General features: G+C 41.9%; 1 protein-coding gene across 1 annotated transcript in view; it reads left to right on the plus strand.

Moving 5' to 3' along the window:
- Positions 1-17,159, plus strand: part of TMED4 (transmembrane p24 trafficking protein 4) — a 30,135-nt gene extending 12,976 nt beyond the window's left edge. Inside the window, exon 5 of the mRNA XM_030201753.1 lies at positions 12,459-17,159. Within this exon, the coding sequence (XP_030057613.1) occupies positions 12,459-12,608 (150 nt within the window). The 3' untranslated portion in view covers positions 12,609-17,159. The remainder of the gene's footprint in view (positions 1-12,458) is intronic.
- The last annotated feature ends 1,299 nt before the right edge of the window (positions 17,160-18,458 follow it).

Genomic DNA, 18,458 nt, shown 5'->3' on the forward strand with positions numbered 1-18,458 from the left:
CCACTGAGGCCAAGTTGGATTAGAATTGTGGTAAGCAGGCAAGCTTGGGTATGATTGGAGTCCCAAGACAGCGCACCAGGCCAGCTCCTTGATGCTGGTAGGTCGACAGTGGGGAAGCTACCACATGAGAACCATGGCCAGCTCCTACTGGGATGGCTTCAGCTTTGAGTGGATCCTTGGTTCCATGGTAGACACTTTGGGAGTACACCACCTAGAGGACCATGTGGCTCCTATATAGTTCCTTCTAGGCTGGATGTCACTTTGCCCAGTGGGATTTTTACTTCCCAAATAGGGTTGGGGCCTCCCCTGCATTGAATTTGCACCCTACCATGTTCAGGCTGTTTCTCCTGTTCAAACATTTTTTATTAAACGTTTAAACCAGGGCTGTGGAGTCGGAGTCGGCAGCAATTTTGGGTACAGTGAGTCGGAGTTGGAGTCGGCAAAAATGTACCGACTCCGACTCCTCATACATTTGAATAAAGTACTTCTCTGCTGTGAATAAAGCTTAGTACCTAGTTGTTTCACTAGTGTGAAGTCCAGCTGAACTATTTTGCTGGAGAGCTTCCCTCTGCTCAGTCTCCCTTTGCATTTACTGACCTGCTGTAGAGCACCTCCTCTCTGACCCCACAGTGAACTTAAGCTCCAAGAGAAGATCATTCAGCACACACAGATAAGGCAGCAGAGAGACTCCACCCAACTTCCTCTCTCTCTGCAAGAAGAGCTTTATATTTTAGTGGAAGTGGCACACCATTCACAATGGCAAAAAGAATGTCAGGAAACATGACAAAGTCTGCTGTTTATGAACACTTTACAATATCAACAGAGGGAAACATTATGTATGTCAGTGTATTATAGAAGATGATGATGGTGAAAAAGCATGTGATGCAAAAATTAGCAGTTTCAGTGGTTATGAAAAAAATGCACCTACAAGAGCATCAAATTTAAAAAGACACTTGCAGCGTTTCCATCCTAAAGTGTTAGAAGCTGTGAATGAGAAAGATAGCAATGAAAACATTCCATCTACTTCAGGGTCAATAAAAGATCAGAAATCTACTGGAGGCCAGACACAACTATCAAGATTTTTTACAGCTGACAAAGTTACTATAACAATGACACCAGAAAATTTCAAAAACCACATCATTGAAATGGCAGTAAAGAATAGTATACCACTATCTTTTTTTTCACAACCAGCCTTTTTAGGCTTAAATGGAGAAATGGCTAAAAAGCTTGGAATTTCTCTGGAACGAGAAAGTATAAGGAAACTTATACTTGAAGGGGCCAAATGTAAGAAGGAAGAACTAAGAAAAAGTCTGAAGGGGCGTTTTGTCTTTATTAAAATGGATGCATGCACACGTCACAGAGTCAATTATTTTGCAATTAATGTTAGATTTGCTGATGAAAACAAAAAAATAATAACCCGGACATTAGGAGTAAAGGACACTCAGGCACATCATACCAGTGAGTATCTGCAGAAGTTAGTGGAAGGTGTCTTAGAAGATTTTGAAATTAAAAAGGAACACATTCTATGTATTGTAACTGATAATGCTTCAAATATGTTAAGCACAATTGAAAAAATGAAGGAAGTTGATGAAGAAAGCAGCATACAAATATCAGAAGATGACAGTTCTGCAATTCAAGAAAGCTGTGAAAGTTTGGATGATATTGCTGAAGAAGCATCTAAGCTTATTACCATTCAACATATGTGTTGTGCTGTTCATACTCTGCATCTAGCAATAAGAGATGGATTGAAGGATCGTCATGTAGCTACACTAATTAGCAAGTTGAGGCAAGTAGCTGTTGCAGCCAGGATCCCTAAAACAGATGCTATTCTGAAGAGACGTGCTGGAAAAGGAGCCATTTTGGATCAAGCAATGCGCTGGGGAAGCACTTACTTGATGATAAAGCGTTTGCTTGAACTAAAAGACTTTCTTGAAGAACTGGACAATGTAAATGTGTCATTAAAAGAAAACCAGTGGGCTCAAGTTACAGAATTAGGCTACTTTCTTACCCTTATGCTGTTACCAAGAAGCTGCAATATGAAGATTTAACACCAGGTAAATTCTTCTTGGAATGGAAGGGCTTGATATATAACCTTAACAAAAGTGGGGGGTTAATTGCTGATGGCATTGTATCTTAAATGAGGAAAAGAGAGGAGCTCTTGCTGGATAATCAAATTCTCTTAGCTGCTATTTATGTTGATCCAATGAGCCGAATTTTGTTGAGCAGTGACCAAATTGCTACAGGAAAACAGGCACTCTATGACATAGCAGTTCTCATGAAAGGGTTGCTACCTGAAACTCATAAACCACTGGATGAAGCTAAAGCTATAAATACTGGTGGTAATGGTAACTCAGGTTCATCCTCTTCAAATGAAGAAGAGAATTTTCAAGCCTATTTGGACAAAATGGAAGCTTCAAAAGCAAAGCGATGTCAGTTAAGCATGGAAAAGCAACCTATAAATGTCCATATAAAGTAATTCATGCAAGAGTTTTTTAAAGGATTAAAAGAAGTGGGAAAGTTTGACCGCTCATCAAAACTTACTATAGAAGAACCATCATTGTTTATCCAGAGATTGTCAGTGATGCAGCTAGAACCGTAACAGCAATGCCACCCACCCAAGTCAGTGTTGAAAGACTGTTTTCAGCACTGAAAATAATCAAATCAGATTTAAGGGCTTCTATGAAGGAGGATCTGGCAGAAGCAATTCTGTTTCTAAGAACAATATATTAGTTAATTTTGGATTATGTTTAACAGCTATTCTACAGCTATATATGCCAAGTTTAAATAATATATAAGTTGTTTTAGGTTTTCCAAATGTTTTTGGTTTATGTAGGTTAACTTTGATTTTGTTCTAATTTCCAAAGGATGTGATTGTTCCAAATGTTTATACTTGCTAATGCTATGATGACTTTATAGTTGATAAAAAAAACAATAAACATAACCTTGTTTTTTTATGTATGTGTTTTTGTTTAAACTTTAGAATTAATGAATATTTATAGTTTCTTTAATAAATAAAATAAAAAGTCACAATGACATAGATTTTAAACCCAACCATTAACATGCAGCCTTGCATGCTGCACTCTTTCAGTCAACATGCAAAAAAAATACATATTAAAAACTGAGGAGTTGGCGGTACCATAAACTGAGGAGTCGGAGTCAAAGGATTTTTGTACCGACTCCACAGCCCTGGTTTAAACCAAGATCAAGGAAGAGATATAGGAATTGTATGAGCAGCTTTGGCTTGTCTTCAGATGACCTTGTCCGTTGAGTAGCTTGGTCTCTTTGGGGTGGTTTTGGATTCAGCAAGTGATGACACTCAAGGGTATAAAGAGCCTAGATGCCACAGTGGCAGAGCAGGTGGTGGTCAAGGGTTTCCATATTTCAGGGGTAGCCTAGCTGGAGCTATCTGATGGAGACCTGATCCTGGAGGGCCTCCAGAAGCACCCCCCAAAGGCTTTTCCACTCCACCAAGCTCTTTCACAGATGGTTCTGGTCAAGTGGGAAGCTCCTGATTTTGGTTCTCAAGGACATCATACTCTGTCTATAACTGTATTCCTCTCCCAAGGGGGCAGGGGAGGAAGGGGGATTTGAACAAGCTTTTGGCATTCCCTAAGGTGGAGGCCTTGAGATCTTCAGTGATGAAAGACTACCATTCCCATTAAGGGAAGGTTGGTGGTGAAAGAAGTCCATGACTGGTTGGACGGCTCCTTAAGAAGTCATGCCTTTGGTGTATTCACCAGATCAGTCTTGCAGGGGTGTTCTGCCCTATCGCCACCTGCTGGTTATGCAGCTCATGTATGGTTTTGATGGTGCCCCTCCTGAAACAATTTGCTGTTTTTCAGTAGATCAGAGGGGCTAGCATTTGAGCTTTAGGGGTATATTTAGGACCACACTTTGTTTAAGAAATTCCTCAAGATTTATCTCTGTGATAAAACTTACTCCGCAGTAACTTAACTTTCTGCCGTCCCTCGTTTCCCCTGTTGTTCCCCCCCCCCCCTCCCCAAGTTGATCCTTATTCTCTGTCCTGACCGTGCACTAGTATGATGTTATTTCTTTAAATATTGTTAGCCACATAGAGCCTGCTATGTTGGGAATATATGGGATATAAATATTCTCAATAAATAAATAAATACAGGTCTCTGGATTCCTCCCCTCCCCCCACCTCCAGAAAAAAAAACTCCCTTCAACCAGTGGTTCCCAAATGAGATCAGATGTTCAAACAGCATCAGTGGCACTTGTTCTGGATACGTTTGAGCTTCAAGACTAATTGGCCTTTTTTCTCTGGATTTTGCCCTTTTGTTACATCAAGCTATTAGAGAGCGCAGGGTTCACAAGAGAAAACATCTGCATCTAAATCCTCGCCAGAGGCTTCAGCTGCTAAGTGTTTGAGACTTGATCAGTTGGAAAATTGGGAATCTAGATGTCTACTTTTTGTCTGCTCCCTCTGCACAAGCATCTTCAGTAGCTTAAAGGTCCTCCTTTCTGAAGGTGCCATTGGAGGGAGAGACCCTGTGGATGCAGGGGATGATCCCATGTTAATTTGATTTCTTCATACAGACAAACTTCCAACGCTAATAACCAAGGGGCCAATGCTCAAAGCTTTGCAGTAGGATAATTGTCGTGGCATGCTTGGAGTAATGAGCAGCAAACTAATTAATTCCATGGTAAAATTGCAACATTAATTAGCTGCCCACATTGAAACCATAGCATTCAGTAGCAGCACAAGTCTTTAATGCTGGCTTTGAGCATCAGCCCTGAGTCCCTTGAAGTTGTTAGTATTTCTTCTTTTCCTGAAATCTTGTTTGCCTATGAGATTCTGTTATGGATGTATGGGAAAAGCCCATCAGTCCATTGAGGCTTTGATTGGGATACTCTGGATGTAGGACTTGAGTTTGATATTTGAGCATCCGCTTTAGGCTAACTACTAGTAGTAGTAGTTAGCCTAAAGCGGATGCTCAAATAATGACAGTTATTTAAAAAAAAAAAAAACTACTATTCTACCCAAATGGGGAGTGCCCCTTAAGGATCTCAAAGGTTGTAAGGTGAAGCATCTCTGGAAAAATCCTTTTGAAGTACCATATTTTTACACACATAAAATGCCCAAATTGCTTGTCTGTATGAGTTTTATGTATGTGTGTTATATGTTTAAAATGCAGCTGCCTTATGCCAGCTTTGGGCCCTTCCTGCAGTCCTTATTTTATTTCTGTATTCAATCCAGACACGCAGCCTCGGGTGGCATCAGGGGCCTTTCTTCGGGTGCCACCAACCGCCTCTGACGCAATTTCCAAGTCTCAGCTAAGAAAGCTCCCATTCAAAGGTAGATTTGTTGTTTGGGGAGGACCTAGAGAAGTTTGATTAAGGATTAAGGGGAAGTGAAATTGCAAAGACTCCTGGAAGATAAGCCTAGGTCATTCTTGCCCTGCTCCTTCCTTTGGCCATTCTGTTTTTTGAGATGCTAATTACTGTCCGAAATCCTGCTGCTAGTCGAGGCAGCCTTCATTTCAAGCTGACAAAAAAGGGAGGAACTCGGGGAGTCAGAGCTGCAAATTCATCTTGCTGTACTCAGTGATGGGTTCCAGGTCCAGTCCTTGGGAGTTTAGTTTAAAACAGTTTTTATTGGTGAGAATAGAAACATACAACCAAACAATCTTAATAATACTTATTCCCATCTTTATATATAGTATATTGCACAGACTGAACAACCTTGAAGAATTTAAAGCTTTATCTCTTTCATGCCCTCGCTAAAGGGGGGAACCCTTACTAACCCATTGAGAAGAGAGGTCTTGGCTCTTATAGTCTCCCTTCTCTCCCCCCCCCCCCCCCCCCAATGAACCCCCAAATGCTACCAGGGACACCCATGTATGCGTGGGCTGACATCCCCTCAGGCAGCTTCACATCTTATTTAAAATCAAACTTTTGTCTGTCCGTTACACCTTCCCTTGCCTCCCAATCCACATACTGATGAATCGTCAACCTCCATTGCCAGTATGAGGGTGCTTCTGAGGACATCCATGTTTGCAGAATGCATTTTCTCCCCAACAGATTCGGCTTCCGAACCAACAGCCTTTCCCTGCTATGTTCAGACTACCTGGCATATCCAGAACAACTGGAACATATAGTCCCTCAATGTCTTTCAAAAATCTTGACCCACTGAGCTGTTCTAGAAGATATGTGGAAAAAGTGCTTCTAGCTGCTTTACATTTCAGACACTGGTCAGTAGGAAAATATTCTGCCTTATAGAGTTGACAGAGTGTACAGTAATTATGGAAATAACACTTCCTTGAATTTGCATCATATAGTAGTTTCAGTATGCCTTTGATACTGGTTTCCACTTCCATCCCCTCAATTCCACACCCGATTCACCCTCTCGTCTTTTTTTTTTTTTTTTTTTTTTTAAAGCATTAAAATCTGCCCTAGCAATTTAAGAGCTTTATGCAGTCCAGAAATAGAGACCTCCATCTGGGGAAATATTGTAAAAACAAAAAATCCATAATTTAGCCCCCAAGTGTGATTGTAGCTTACACTTGTCCAGAAGTATTCATACACTGGCAACATATGGAGGACTGTCCCAGCCACCAACCCCCCCCCCCCCCCCCCAACACACACCTCTATCTCCTTCTCTGAAGACTGTCCTTTCTCTAGAATAACGACATCTTTGCCCTTTTTCCCATGAGGTCCCTGAAGCATTTTTTACCTACCCCCAGTTCCTCCTAACCCTTCCATTAACCCCCCCACCTTACGTATACTCAATATACCCTCTTAAAGCCCTTTCTTCTTCCCCCCCCCCCCACTATCCTCCTAATCTGCAATTCAGTACCTTCTAATGGGACTATGCCCCCTTCCCTAATCCTCTGCTCTCATCAAGTACACATTTTTTTTCCAATGGCTGTAGCAGCCTTAACGAGACCTAAAAAACAGTTCCCCACTTTCTCCAGCCCATTATTTGACGTCCTACATGAGTTTTGCCGTTACGGCATTCTGTAGCCCAGAGTTTTTTCATTTTACGGAAGCCACACATCTACACCTCTCTTGGTTAAGCCAACCAGCCACAACACAAGAGATCCAATTGACCCCTGATGCAGGCCTTGTTGCCGAAACACGGCTGTGTCAGGTCGTTTAAGCTGTTTATATTAGACTTCTTGATCTCCTCTTTGAGCTGTCCTTTCTTTTTTGTCCATTGTGTAGTCCAAGGGCACTAATCCTCTTCAGAAGAGTCATGGTCGATTGGACAGCTAGGACAAGAGCAATTTTCTTAACTCTCTTGCAGTTCCTTCCTCTTCTCACAGGAAAGGAGATTCAGGTGAGGTCCAACAGTTCCACGGTGGTGGTGTATGTCGACCAGCAAGCAGGCACCAGAAGTACAGTGGTAGCCCATGAGGTCACGCTTACTGTGCAGCCTGGCAGAATCATCTTCTAGCTCTGTTGGTGGCTCACATGGAGGGAGTAGAAAAATGTGCAAGTGGACTTCCTCAGAGAACAAATTTGATCCTGTGGCAATCCAGCTGCTTGTGGATCATTGGGGGAAGCCCCTTTTTGATCTCATGGCATTTATCTCGCTTTATTCAGCCACAGAAAAGGGAGAAGAGGTGGGAATCCATGTGTTGATCCAGCCTTGGCCTCCTTTGGAACCTCTGTATTTCTTTTCTCCACAGCCATTAGTTGGGTAACTTTCATCATCCCTGGTATTTGGACCTGCTCAAGCTTCTGGTGGAGCCTCCTTTTTTTTTTTCCCCCTGGGCGGATCCGGATCCCTTCTGCCTTGGCTCTTGAGAGTCAAAGGTTCACCCTCAGTGGTTATGTTTCCACAGTGGTGGCTACTGCTCGAGGTGTGCAGGCCCTCAACATCATTGACTTCTATGTGATTATTTGAGCATTGGTGAGAGGAGTGGAGGGTTGTGTCCCACAGAGCTGATATTCCTCTTTTCTTGTCCTTTTTTATAGGAAGAGCAAGGGAAAGGTTTGACCTTTGATTTGGCTTAAGGTTCAGAATGTAGCCCTTGCATATTTTTGAAGTAAGTCTGGGAGGGGGGTTCAGGTCTGGGTGTTTCTTTGGGTTTCCACTCAGACATTTTCTTTGGTTGGGGGAGGGGGGGTTGAATTTTCAGAATCCTAGCTGGTCCACCCCTTGAGCCAAAGTATTTATTTTCAGGAAGAGGAGAGGAGTTCCTGGGCCCATTTCTTCACAGGGCCCGAGTCGTAGCGAGGGTCAACAGTTACTATTTTATTTATTAGGATTTATTTACCGCCTTTTTGAAGGAATTCACTCAAGGCGGTGTACGGAAAGAATAGATCAAACATGAGTAATAGACAATTACAGCAGTAAAAATATTCAAACAACAATACAAAGTATGGCATGGTATACTACTTACAATGTCAACACAATACATATAGAACATTTTAATTGATAATGAAGAGTAAAGCAAAGATGTAACAGATACGTAAGAGAGTAAGAAGAGTTAGAATGTAAGGTGACTGATTTAAAGAAAGTAGCACATGAGGTCAGAGAGATGGTTAAATATTATCTCAGGTAGGAGTGGATAAACATGTTCTGCTGCAGTATGTGCAGCCCGTGTCACTCCTTGTAAGTGTGAGTGAGACTAATAAGTTACTTCTTCCATTAAAGGCCTGGTTGAAGAGCCAAGCTTTCACCTGCTTCCTGAAGTAGAGATAAGCGCAGCCTTTTAAGGAGTGCATTCCAGAGTGTGGGGGCTACTAGTATTGATTTTCATGTACCCTCAAGACTGTTTCTTCACAGAGCCCGAGGCACCAAATTCCCCCCCCCCCCCCCCCCCCCCCCCCCCCCAGCAGTAAGCTAGCCTCTGGTGGCAGGTTCAAACACAGTTCACGGCTGTGGGGTTGCCACACCCAAAACACGGCTTTTCAGTTCTATTCTAGTGGTGTCTGGTCTGGGTACGGCCAGACCTTCAGCAAACTTGTGAAGTTTAATCAGCATCAAAGGCTTACCTTAGCCCGGTCACAGCATCTTGATGTATCCAGTCAGGACATACACTGGCGTCTCCTCCTCCCCTAGGCCTCCCTCGCTTCTGTCTGGCCCTTCCCTTTAAACTCCCCGGTTTCAACTCCACCCCACCCAGCTCACTTCCTCCCATGGCGGGACCTGTGCTCTTAAGGCAGTCTTGGTTAGTTACAAAGGGATCTTTCTTAAGGGTGAGGAGCAGTATTCTATAAACTCCATCACACAGCCCTTTCGTGTCTGGATCCATTCTTGCATTTTTCAGAAGAGTCTGTTTATATTCATACCTATTGCCAAAGATGGCATCCTTCCATTTGAATCAGTCTGTCGTTCCTCCTGTGTTCAAAATGAACAAGAGAGAAGGTCTTGGGAGAGTGCTTCATAAGTTGGCTGTTCACAGAGCACTTCTTGGTTATCTGGAGGTCACTAGCAGTGTCCAAAGTCAGACCATTTGTTTTGTACATTTTGGTATTTCACGTTGTATTTATAATTTTTAAGATATATATTTATTAGTTGTTTCTCCACCAATTACCTATTAAGGTAATAAGAATCACAATTGCAAGAAAAAGATGAATGCTATATTTATTAGATTACATTAACCTTCATTGCCAGGTCCAAGAGCATGTGCAAAGAACAGGAAAAGACCACATATTTAGCTTCAGAAAAGGGGTTTATTTATAATACGGTTAATGTAATCAATATTGCAAACAAGAGGTAGTCTTAAGGATCTTTACAGAGAATTTGTGCTTAAAATAAAGCAAGGCAACAGGTTTAAATATGAATTATAGTTAACTTACAAGTCCTTGTTACAAAGCATGCTGTGGTCCAGCTGATTGATGAGGAGCACGAGGTAAGATGAGAGAGAGTCTGTAGCAGTAACAGGGCTTCAGCAGAGGAGAAGGATCTGGGTTGCAGCCGAAGAGAAGAATCTGTCTTGTAGTCTGTCTGGAGATGCCTGCCTATTTAGCTGAGATATGAGCACATGGTTGCAGGAGGAGGTAGAGTCTCTGTGGCAGTGGCAGGGAGACGATCAGGGCTGCAGCAGGGGAGAAGAAAATCTGTCTCTGTGTGGAACAGCTCCTGCCTTTTATACATTGCAAGTTGCAGGAAGACACGATCACATGAATTTCAGCACTTGCTTCCTGGTTTGCACTGGACTGTGGGTAATTGCAAAGCATTATTGTTAATGTAGTCTGTTCACATGATCACGTTATACGTCTTTCCTTTCTGCACATGTCCTGGCGTCTTCCTGTCTGATAGCTGATGGGAGGGGGCAGATATACATCTGATAAGATTTATCTGAGGTAACCAGCAAGTGGTTTAACAAGCAAATGGTTTTGTTTATGGTTTCCTTTGAAGCCTTTGTCTTCAATAGCTGGATTTACACCTTCCCAATCCCTCTGCAGTTCCTCTGTCTGCAGTTGTGTTTGATCTTTGGAGATGTCTTGGTGACCCACCTAGTCAGCTTTTGTTACCAGTCCTTTTAGGTGGGAGGGAAAGGAAGTTTATATCTCTTTGAAGCAGTGCCCTTTTGTCTTTAAGTGTTCCCAGAGGGAGGGGGAAAGAGGGACTTGGATGAAAACCAGACCAGTTTATAATGATTCTGTCCCAATAAGTCTTTAAAAGCAGTATTTTTATATTGGTATCTGATCCAGCATAATCAATAATTCTGCTACATATTTAATTCTGACGATTAAACTCGCATCATAACAACGTAAGGGGCAAACAGTCTCTTAAGTGAACCATTGGATTAAAGCTGCAATTGAGTTGACATACATTTCCAATTGCAGGGTGGTTCAAGAAGTCCTCTGAGCTCATTTAACAAGGTTGCAAGTAGCTTCCTTGATGGAAATTGGAGCATCCTTTTTGGAAGGTGTCTGCAAGGCAGTGATATGGTCATTGCTGTATTCCTTTGTTTAAACACTATAGGATTCATATTTCAGTGTGGGGAGATAGTGCCTTTGGCAGGGTGATCATGGAGGGGTCTTTGTTTTCTCCCACTCCGAGGGATAAACTTTAGTACATCCCATCGGTCTGTATTGGTCTAGCAGGATGACAAGAGTAAGAATAAATTTCGCCTTCCTTAATTTCTTTTCCTTGATTCCTATTAGACCAGACTAGTGTCCCTCGTAGAAAAACTATGGCCCTGAGAGGTCTATCTGTGCATTCCCTGCTCATACCTGTGGCTGTATAGATAAATATAAATTGAAGAGCGTGATTAGTACTTGAGAGTTCCCTGGCTGGGTACCGAGGATCTTGTTGTTCCTTCATTTCTAGTTGGTGCATGCAACCTTGCTGTAGCATGAGCATACTGAAGTGTTCCAGGCTGCAGCACGCCTTATAGTGGTGATGTCACTGGAATATTCAAATTTCTCTGCCTCTTATCTGCTGGTATGATGATACAACCCATTGGTCTGGACTGGTCTAGCAAGGGTTGAGGAAAGGAAATTAACAGGTAAGAATAAGGTGAAATTATCAATTTAATATCTGTAAATGTTAGTGCTGTTTTAATCCCTTTAACAATCATGATTAACATACAAACCTTTAACAACGATGAAAATTAGCACTATTGTCACTGAGAACCACTACCTGCAAAGCAAACCCCCCCCCCCCCCCCCCCCCAGTCCTATCAAGAATTCCCTGTGGTCTAGTTTAGAGTGAGCAGGAACACACTCCAGTTGCTCTTGCCCATGCAGGCTTTGGGTTCAAAATTGCTGCCATGGCATGTAGTGGTAGTCTTCTGGTACTTTTGCTGGGGTCAGAACTGTAATGAACTGTTGGATTGTTACAGTTTATGACTGGCATTTTGAATCCAGGGTTGGCAAGGGCAGGAGCAACTGGAAATCGCTCCTGCTTGCCTAACCCTAGACCAGCAAGACATCCTTGGGTATGCCTGTGCGGTTCTACAGGAAATGGATGCTCTTAGATTTGGGGGAGGGAGAGGGGACTTCTCCCCTCCTCCATATTCAGCCCACTACCTGGTTCACTATCCAGCACAGTAATTTAAAAATGCAATTAACTGCAATCACAATTTTAATTGGGCAATTAATTTTAGTTTAAAAATTTTGATTGAAGAAAAAACAGCTATGGTAAATATCTGTTTTATTCATAGGTAAATCTTATATTTGATCTTAAATTTGGAATGGAGACTCGCCTCTTATTTCTTCCTTTAGGTTCTTGATGTATTGTGCTACAGAAAGGCAGATGAGCAGTTTACATATCACACACAAATATTTCCTCTGTCCTAGCAGGCTCACAATCTAACCCCCCTGTTTACTAAAATGCCGACACAGCTCTTTCAAAGTGAATTGGCTATGTTGGCATTACCGCACAGACAGCCGAGGCAACGGGGTTTTTTTGTTTTTTTTTGAAAGGCAGAAGAGCTTTGATGGATGTCTGCGGTAGGAAAGGTCCAGTCTCTTTGGTCTTAATAGCATGTTAGTGTGAGTGGTTTCACTAATGTTCTCATCTCTTGTCTCTGCAGTACCGTGAGGAGAGATTTCGTATGACCAGTGAGAGCACCAATCAGAGAGTGTTGTGGTGGTCCATCACACAGACCATCATCCTTATCCTGACTGGAATCTGGCAAATGAAGCACCTTAAAAGTTTCTTTGAGGCTAAAAAACTGGTTTAATAACACCACCACCTCCTTCCTTCTCCCTCCCCCCTTACCTTCTATCCTATGTCCGGTTTTCCTTCCCTCCTCCTATGTATCTTCCCTTTCTTTTTTCTGAAATTCCTTTACAATATCCTCTTCCTAAATTGTTTCCCTTACACCTGATTAGGTCCACACAGCAATTACTTTGATTGCAAGCTGTACAACAGATCTCGCCAGCAATTTCCTCTGATGTTTTATGTGAGAAATAACTGTGTGATGCAATTTTACCTGAATTAATAACTTTCCTTGGATAAAGGACATCTACCTACAAAGACCAGCTATGGATTTACTAGCACATATATAGTCTTGACGTGTAATCTGTATAACAGGACTCATTGCTTGCCCATGAAGATCAGAGACCTATGGCCCAGGGCTAGTCCTGATTGTTGAATTTCATGATAGTTGCTTTTGGCAGAGTTGTGCTGGCAACTGTTTAATAATGTGAGGGTAATAACGGTGCCAGGAGTGATGTGGCATGCTGTTTTGTGTAGATATTAGACACGGTACCTGGAGGCAGGTCAGTACTGAAATACAAGGATAACAGAAAGAGAAACTGAATTCTGGCAGGTAAGTTAAGTGATCAGGATTTCATTATGCAGCTTGTGACATCCTTGATGCCTTAGTGCTGATTGTTGGGAGTTCACCATCGAGTACAGCATACCAGATCCAGATATAGAGACGATAACCCAGCCGGGATTATTTCAGATTTCCAACTAGTGGTTCTTCAGGAAGCCTGGCAGTGATAGCACCCAGCAACATACTTCTTGCATGTATGCCTGTTGTGACAGCAGCAGTAGCTTGGAGAACTGTTCTGCTTGGAAGCAGGTAGGGGAGAAGAGATGATATGAGACAGAGGATAAAGTTTTTTCCCTAAATCTCCACCTGCCTCCTCTGGACTTCCAGTTAGTTGAGAAAAGGTACCATGTGCCTTCATTCTCCCTCTTTTTAACCAGCCATTGCAGTGCAGGCTCCCTGGCTGAGAGGCACACATCTTGATCCCTTCTAGAACTTAGCATGATTTTGCCCTTGAGTCAATCTGCAGAACACCTGAGACTGACTGCCTCTCTGTTTCGAGCGTGAGGGAAGGGTAAGGGTCTGCAAACTCAGTCTGCTGTAGGGTGCAGGAGCTAGATTGAGGAATCCAAGCTAGGTCTTCTGCATTGCTGCCAGGGCACTGGTGTAGGGCTAGCCATACATCAATGTATTAGCAAGTTGATGTTCTCTGTTGCCTCTCACAACCTCCAGTGTGTTTCTTTTGGTTGCTAGCAGCCTTATCAGTTTAGCACTCATGATCTTTATTGTAATCTATACATACTGCTGCATGTACTTCAGTGATGGGTGACTTGATCAGCCATTGCATAATAGAAATCGCCCTGGGATTAGGGATAAGAGTATCCTTTTTTTCCCATGGGTTTAGGGCCTCCCTTTGGAGCTTTGTCTATATGCCAAAAAAGAACAACTTCACTGTCTTCTACCACCTTCCTAGCCAAGTAGCACCTTTTCAAGCAAGTCTTTCACCTCCACAGACTTCAACAGCATAAGCAAATATCCTTTATGTTCAGTGATGCTTCCTTTTCGTGTACTGCTCTGATACATGCAGTGAGAGTAATGGTCAGGGACCCAGCATCAGCTGTAACGGCCTCTGTGAAAATTTTCAGCCAGCTCGACTGAACAACCAATTTTCTTAAATTATTTTTTTTCCGTATTATAATGCTGTAGAGGTAAAGAACCTTCAATGGCAGTTTGTATCCTTTCAGTTTCCAATTCTGTTTGAAAGGAAGATACTGTAGCTGACTAAGTAAAAGAAAATAGTGGCAGTGGGCCCCTTTAGATTGTGAGAATTGTGATGACTGAGCTAATCCTGATTTTTCTCCCATTGCATGCAAGGACTTTTAATTCTGGTTTTGTTAGATAAACCAGGATCATGCCTTCTGTTAAATGGGAGTGCTGTTTTTAAAAAGCTGGCTTTAGCTCAACCAGTACAGGAACCCCTGAAGCTAACTGTGATTGCCCTTTTTCCACTGTGTGAAAGAAAGAAATATGTAAGATTCTCAGAGGCTGTGAGCCAGGAATCACTGTATTCTCCTATACCATAGTCTGGCTGCTGTACATTAACTTCCATAGCTAACCCGCAGGTCCTCTTAACTTGTTTTCACCCTAGAGCTGCTCATAATAATGTGAGAGCATGGCTTCAGAGGAGTCAGTCCCTGGTTTTCCAGTGCCTTTTTGACATCAAGACATTTCTGAGCAAGGCCAAGGTCATAAAGAGGAGAGCTAGTTCTGATCTTTTCTGATGCTTTTCAGTCTCTCCTCTGTTTAATCCTTTCAGGATCTACCAATCAAAATGAGTGATTGGCTGCTAGAGCATGAATATAAGTTTGAAAACAGCTTAACAGCACTTTAATCTGACCTGCATAAGTTGATTGGCCAGATACTGGGAGGGGTGGAACAATTCTGTCCTGTTATCAGTGTGGTGACCCCCTCTAGTAGCTGCCAGTCACATAGTAGCTTCCTCTTATGCATTGTCGCTTACTCAGAAGGGATTTGACTTTTTGCTGTGGGTGCTAATGCAGTTGGTGTGCCTTTTTTCAGGCATCCACTTTCTGTAAAAATGCTTTTGAAAAGTGATATCTTAGATTTTTCAAATAGTGCTCACTGAGTGGAGCGCACAAATTCTGATTCCTTTGCTTGAAACCCAGTGAAGAGTCTTAGACACCACATATGCTGTTAACAGGGAAATTGTATATAGCATGAGTTGTCACTTACCATCTAGTTCCATAACGGACTTGTAGGCTGAGGATGTTGATAGAGGGCCTAAAACAAGTAGAGGTTGCACACTAACATTAAACATGTTTTTCAAGATACACTTACCTTGAGGTTCCAGTGCTTTCTATAATATTATCTGTTTTTTTGGTATGTGGGATCCAGCAGCAGTGAGTCCCATGACTTTTATATGTAGCTTAAAATAGTGGATGAAACCACTGCATGGCTGATACAGAGGGAGTGGTACAATAAAACCTACAAAGATGGACCTTTTTAAAATGAAGTGGAACAAAGCTTCAAGTCTGGAGGACAATTTGTTCAGCCTTGTGCTGTAGAAAACTGTCTGAGCAATTGCTATTCAGCCCCAAAATGTATTTTATTGGCTCAGATAATGTGAACTATTATCCTTTTGCTTTTTGATAGCCCAATTGTCAACTGTTCACCTTTTTTAAAAATATAAATATCTGGTCAATGTATGTATAAAAATAATTGCCTTGTATAAGGAATTAGGTCACTTAAAGCTGCAGTCTTATTTCTAAGCAATGCTGTGCTTTTTGTTTCTTACAAACCACGGTATTTTTCACCAATGTCTCTTTTTGGAGGTGGAGGGGGGACTTTAACAACTGCTTGTGCCTTATGGCACTAGTTTTTGTTTTTTTTTAACTTTTCCTTTTGAAGCAGCGCTTCTCAGCCTTGTCTTGCAGGCACTGAACCAGTCTGATTTGCAGGACCACCAAAATAAGTATACCTACATCATATTTAGTTGCACAGAGTGTATGTAAATCTATCATGGGCATATTCTTTACAGATAGACTGAAAGCCAGGCTGTTTTGATGTACCTTCAGAACCAAGGTCAGAACCACTGCCTTGAGGAGGGGGGACCACCAGCTAGACAGACCCTCTGGGCTGTCTTGCCTGTTAAAGCTGATCTTTTGGTTTGACCTGAAATCACCCACTGTGTTAAGTGGACTCTTCAGGAATAAGCCAGTGGAAGATAATTCTTTTGTTTGTAAAGACTGTTTGATCTAGTGGGAAACAGAATGTCCTGGGAAACAGAAGCTAATGTGGTAGTAGAGTCCCCGTGTTAAATGTAATCCTTTTTTTCTGGTAACCATTTAATTGATAAAGATGAAGCCTTTGTTTATGAAACCTACTTTATATCATCTATAAAAATAAATAACTAAGAGGTCCACTTTTAAGCAGGTATAGCAATCTCCAGAGCTAAAATATTAATCTTTCCAGAGAGCAGCCTGCTCGATTGGGGTATTGCTAGACACAGACTATACTACCACAGGTTAAAGGCAATGAAAGAAGGGGAAAAGTGCTTAAAAAAAAAAACCAACCTGTGATCACTTTCTTAAATTCATAAAATACCCACAGAAGAGGGTAATTGTGCCCTAGCCAAAACCAATTTGGGTGATCAGTAGGAACTTGTGCTTTAAGTGAGCCAGCTCTAGATTTTTGCACTCTGAGACTTTACCACAGAAAGTAAAAATGTACAGGAAGAAATTAATTGTGTTGATATTTATGCCCAAATTGTCTGTTTTCTGTTTGCCCCCTGGCACTGAGAATGCTTTTATTGTGTTGAATGTTCAAGATGCAGTAAATAGTGACAGTAGCTATGGAAGACCCCCATGTTTAGTTGGGTGGACTGGTCTGTGTTCCTTGGTGTTGGTACACAGTGGGATTATTGCCACCCAACTTTATTTAAAGTTGCTCCTTGTTACTATTTTTTGTGAAATAAAACATGTTTTAATAACTTCAGGTGTTGTGACTTTATTTCATTTGTTTAAATTAATTCTCCTTAAGCTTGAATTGGATTACTTTCATGCTTGCGACAAAGGAAAGGGGAAAACCCTCCACAACACATAAAGCAATCAATACCAGTGAAGGTGGTCTAAGGAAGGAGAAGCCGCCAAAGTGATCACCAAATCAATTCTATTGAGAGAAAAACCCAACTCGGCCAAGTTTGACATGCAGCTTGCATCAGGGGTTATCTGAACTGAAGGCTTAATCAACTGCAGACAGATTTTATATAGAAAGGAGTGATCCGATACTGCTGCATAATTGCTCAACATTTGTTTTATTGAGAACCAGATCTCAATAAAAATTGATTGGGTGACCACTTTGGTGGCTTATCTTTACTTTCATATTAAGGCCAAGATGCACTAAAGTCATTGTTAGAGCCGTTCCGTAGCGAATCGGTAGGGAACGGCTATACATCAAGGAAAGGGAATGCAAATGAGCTACTCGTTGTAGCTCACTTGCATTCTCTATTCCTTCTTAAAACAGTCGGAGAATCAGCCGGTCAAGCATGCACAGAGCAGCAAAGCGTTATGCTGTCTGCTCTGCGCATGCCAAATACGCCTCTGTGCTGCCTGAAGACACCGCTGCTCACCTGATCAGCTGATATCGGAGAGTGCAGTTGAAAGCGTCCATCACAAAAATAGCCTTCCATTTTGGCCATTATTCACACCCAAATAATAAAAACGTCCTTTTTTGCCGTGCTTCACTCAGCTGAGAGACCTGGAAGTCTCTGAGCCAATCACAGTGCATCACCGTTCCAAAAGACAATTTGAAATCAGAAGATTTTCAGCTCTCACCCGTTCTTAGAGTCAAAATATGGAACTCCCTACTTATTCCCATCAGAACACAAAACAGCTACCTTAGCGTCAGGAAGAGGCTGCAAACCTTTCTCTTCCCAAAGACTGCTTCATAATAATCCATCATGACTTCTAACCCCTAGTATCATCCATGATCCTTTCCTTAATGTTTTTAGTCTCATGCATTATACCAATGGTCTCTAATGTTTCTCATACCTCACACTAACACTATTTGCTTTTAAACCACACTGAACCCTGGAAAGGGGATATTAGTGGTATACAAGAATTAATTTGAATTGAACTCAATTTTGAGATTTTACAGGCTTTTAGGGATTATTACACTGACCTATATGCGGCTTTCCAGAACCTGGGCTTAGATGGAGCTTTCTATTTAGCTGATCTCAACATACCTAGAGTCATATCGCAGAATTATAACAAACAGAATGCCCTGATATCGGAG

This window comes from Microcaecilia unicolor, chromosome 4, assembly GCF_901765095.1.
Source record: "Microcaecilia unicolor chromosome 4, aMicUni1.1, whole genome shotgun sequence".
In the NCBI taxonomy this organism is placed as follows: Eukaryota; Metazoa; Chordata; class Amphibia; order Gymnophiona; family Siphonopidae; genus Microcaecilia; species Microcaecilia unicolor.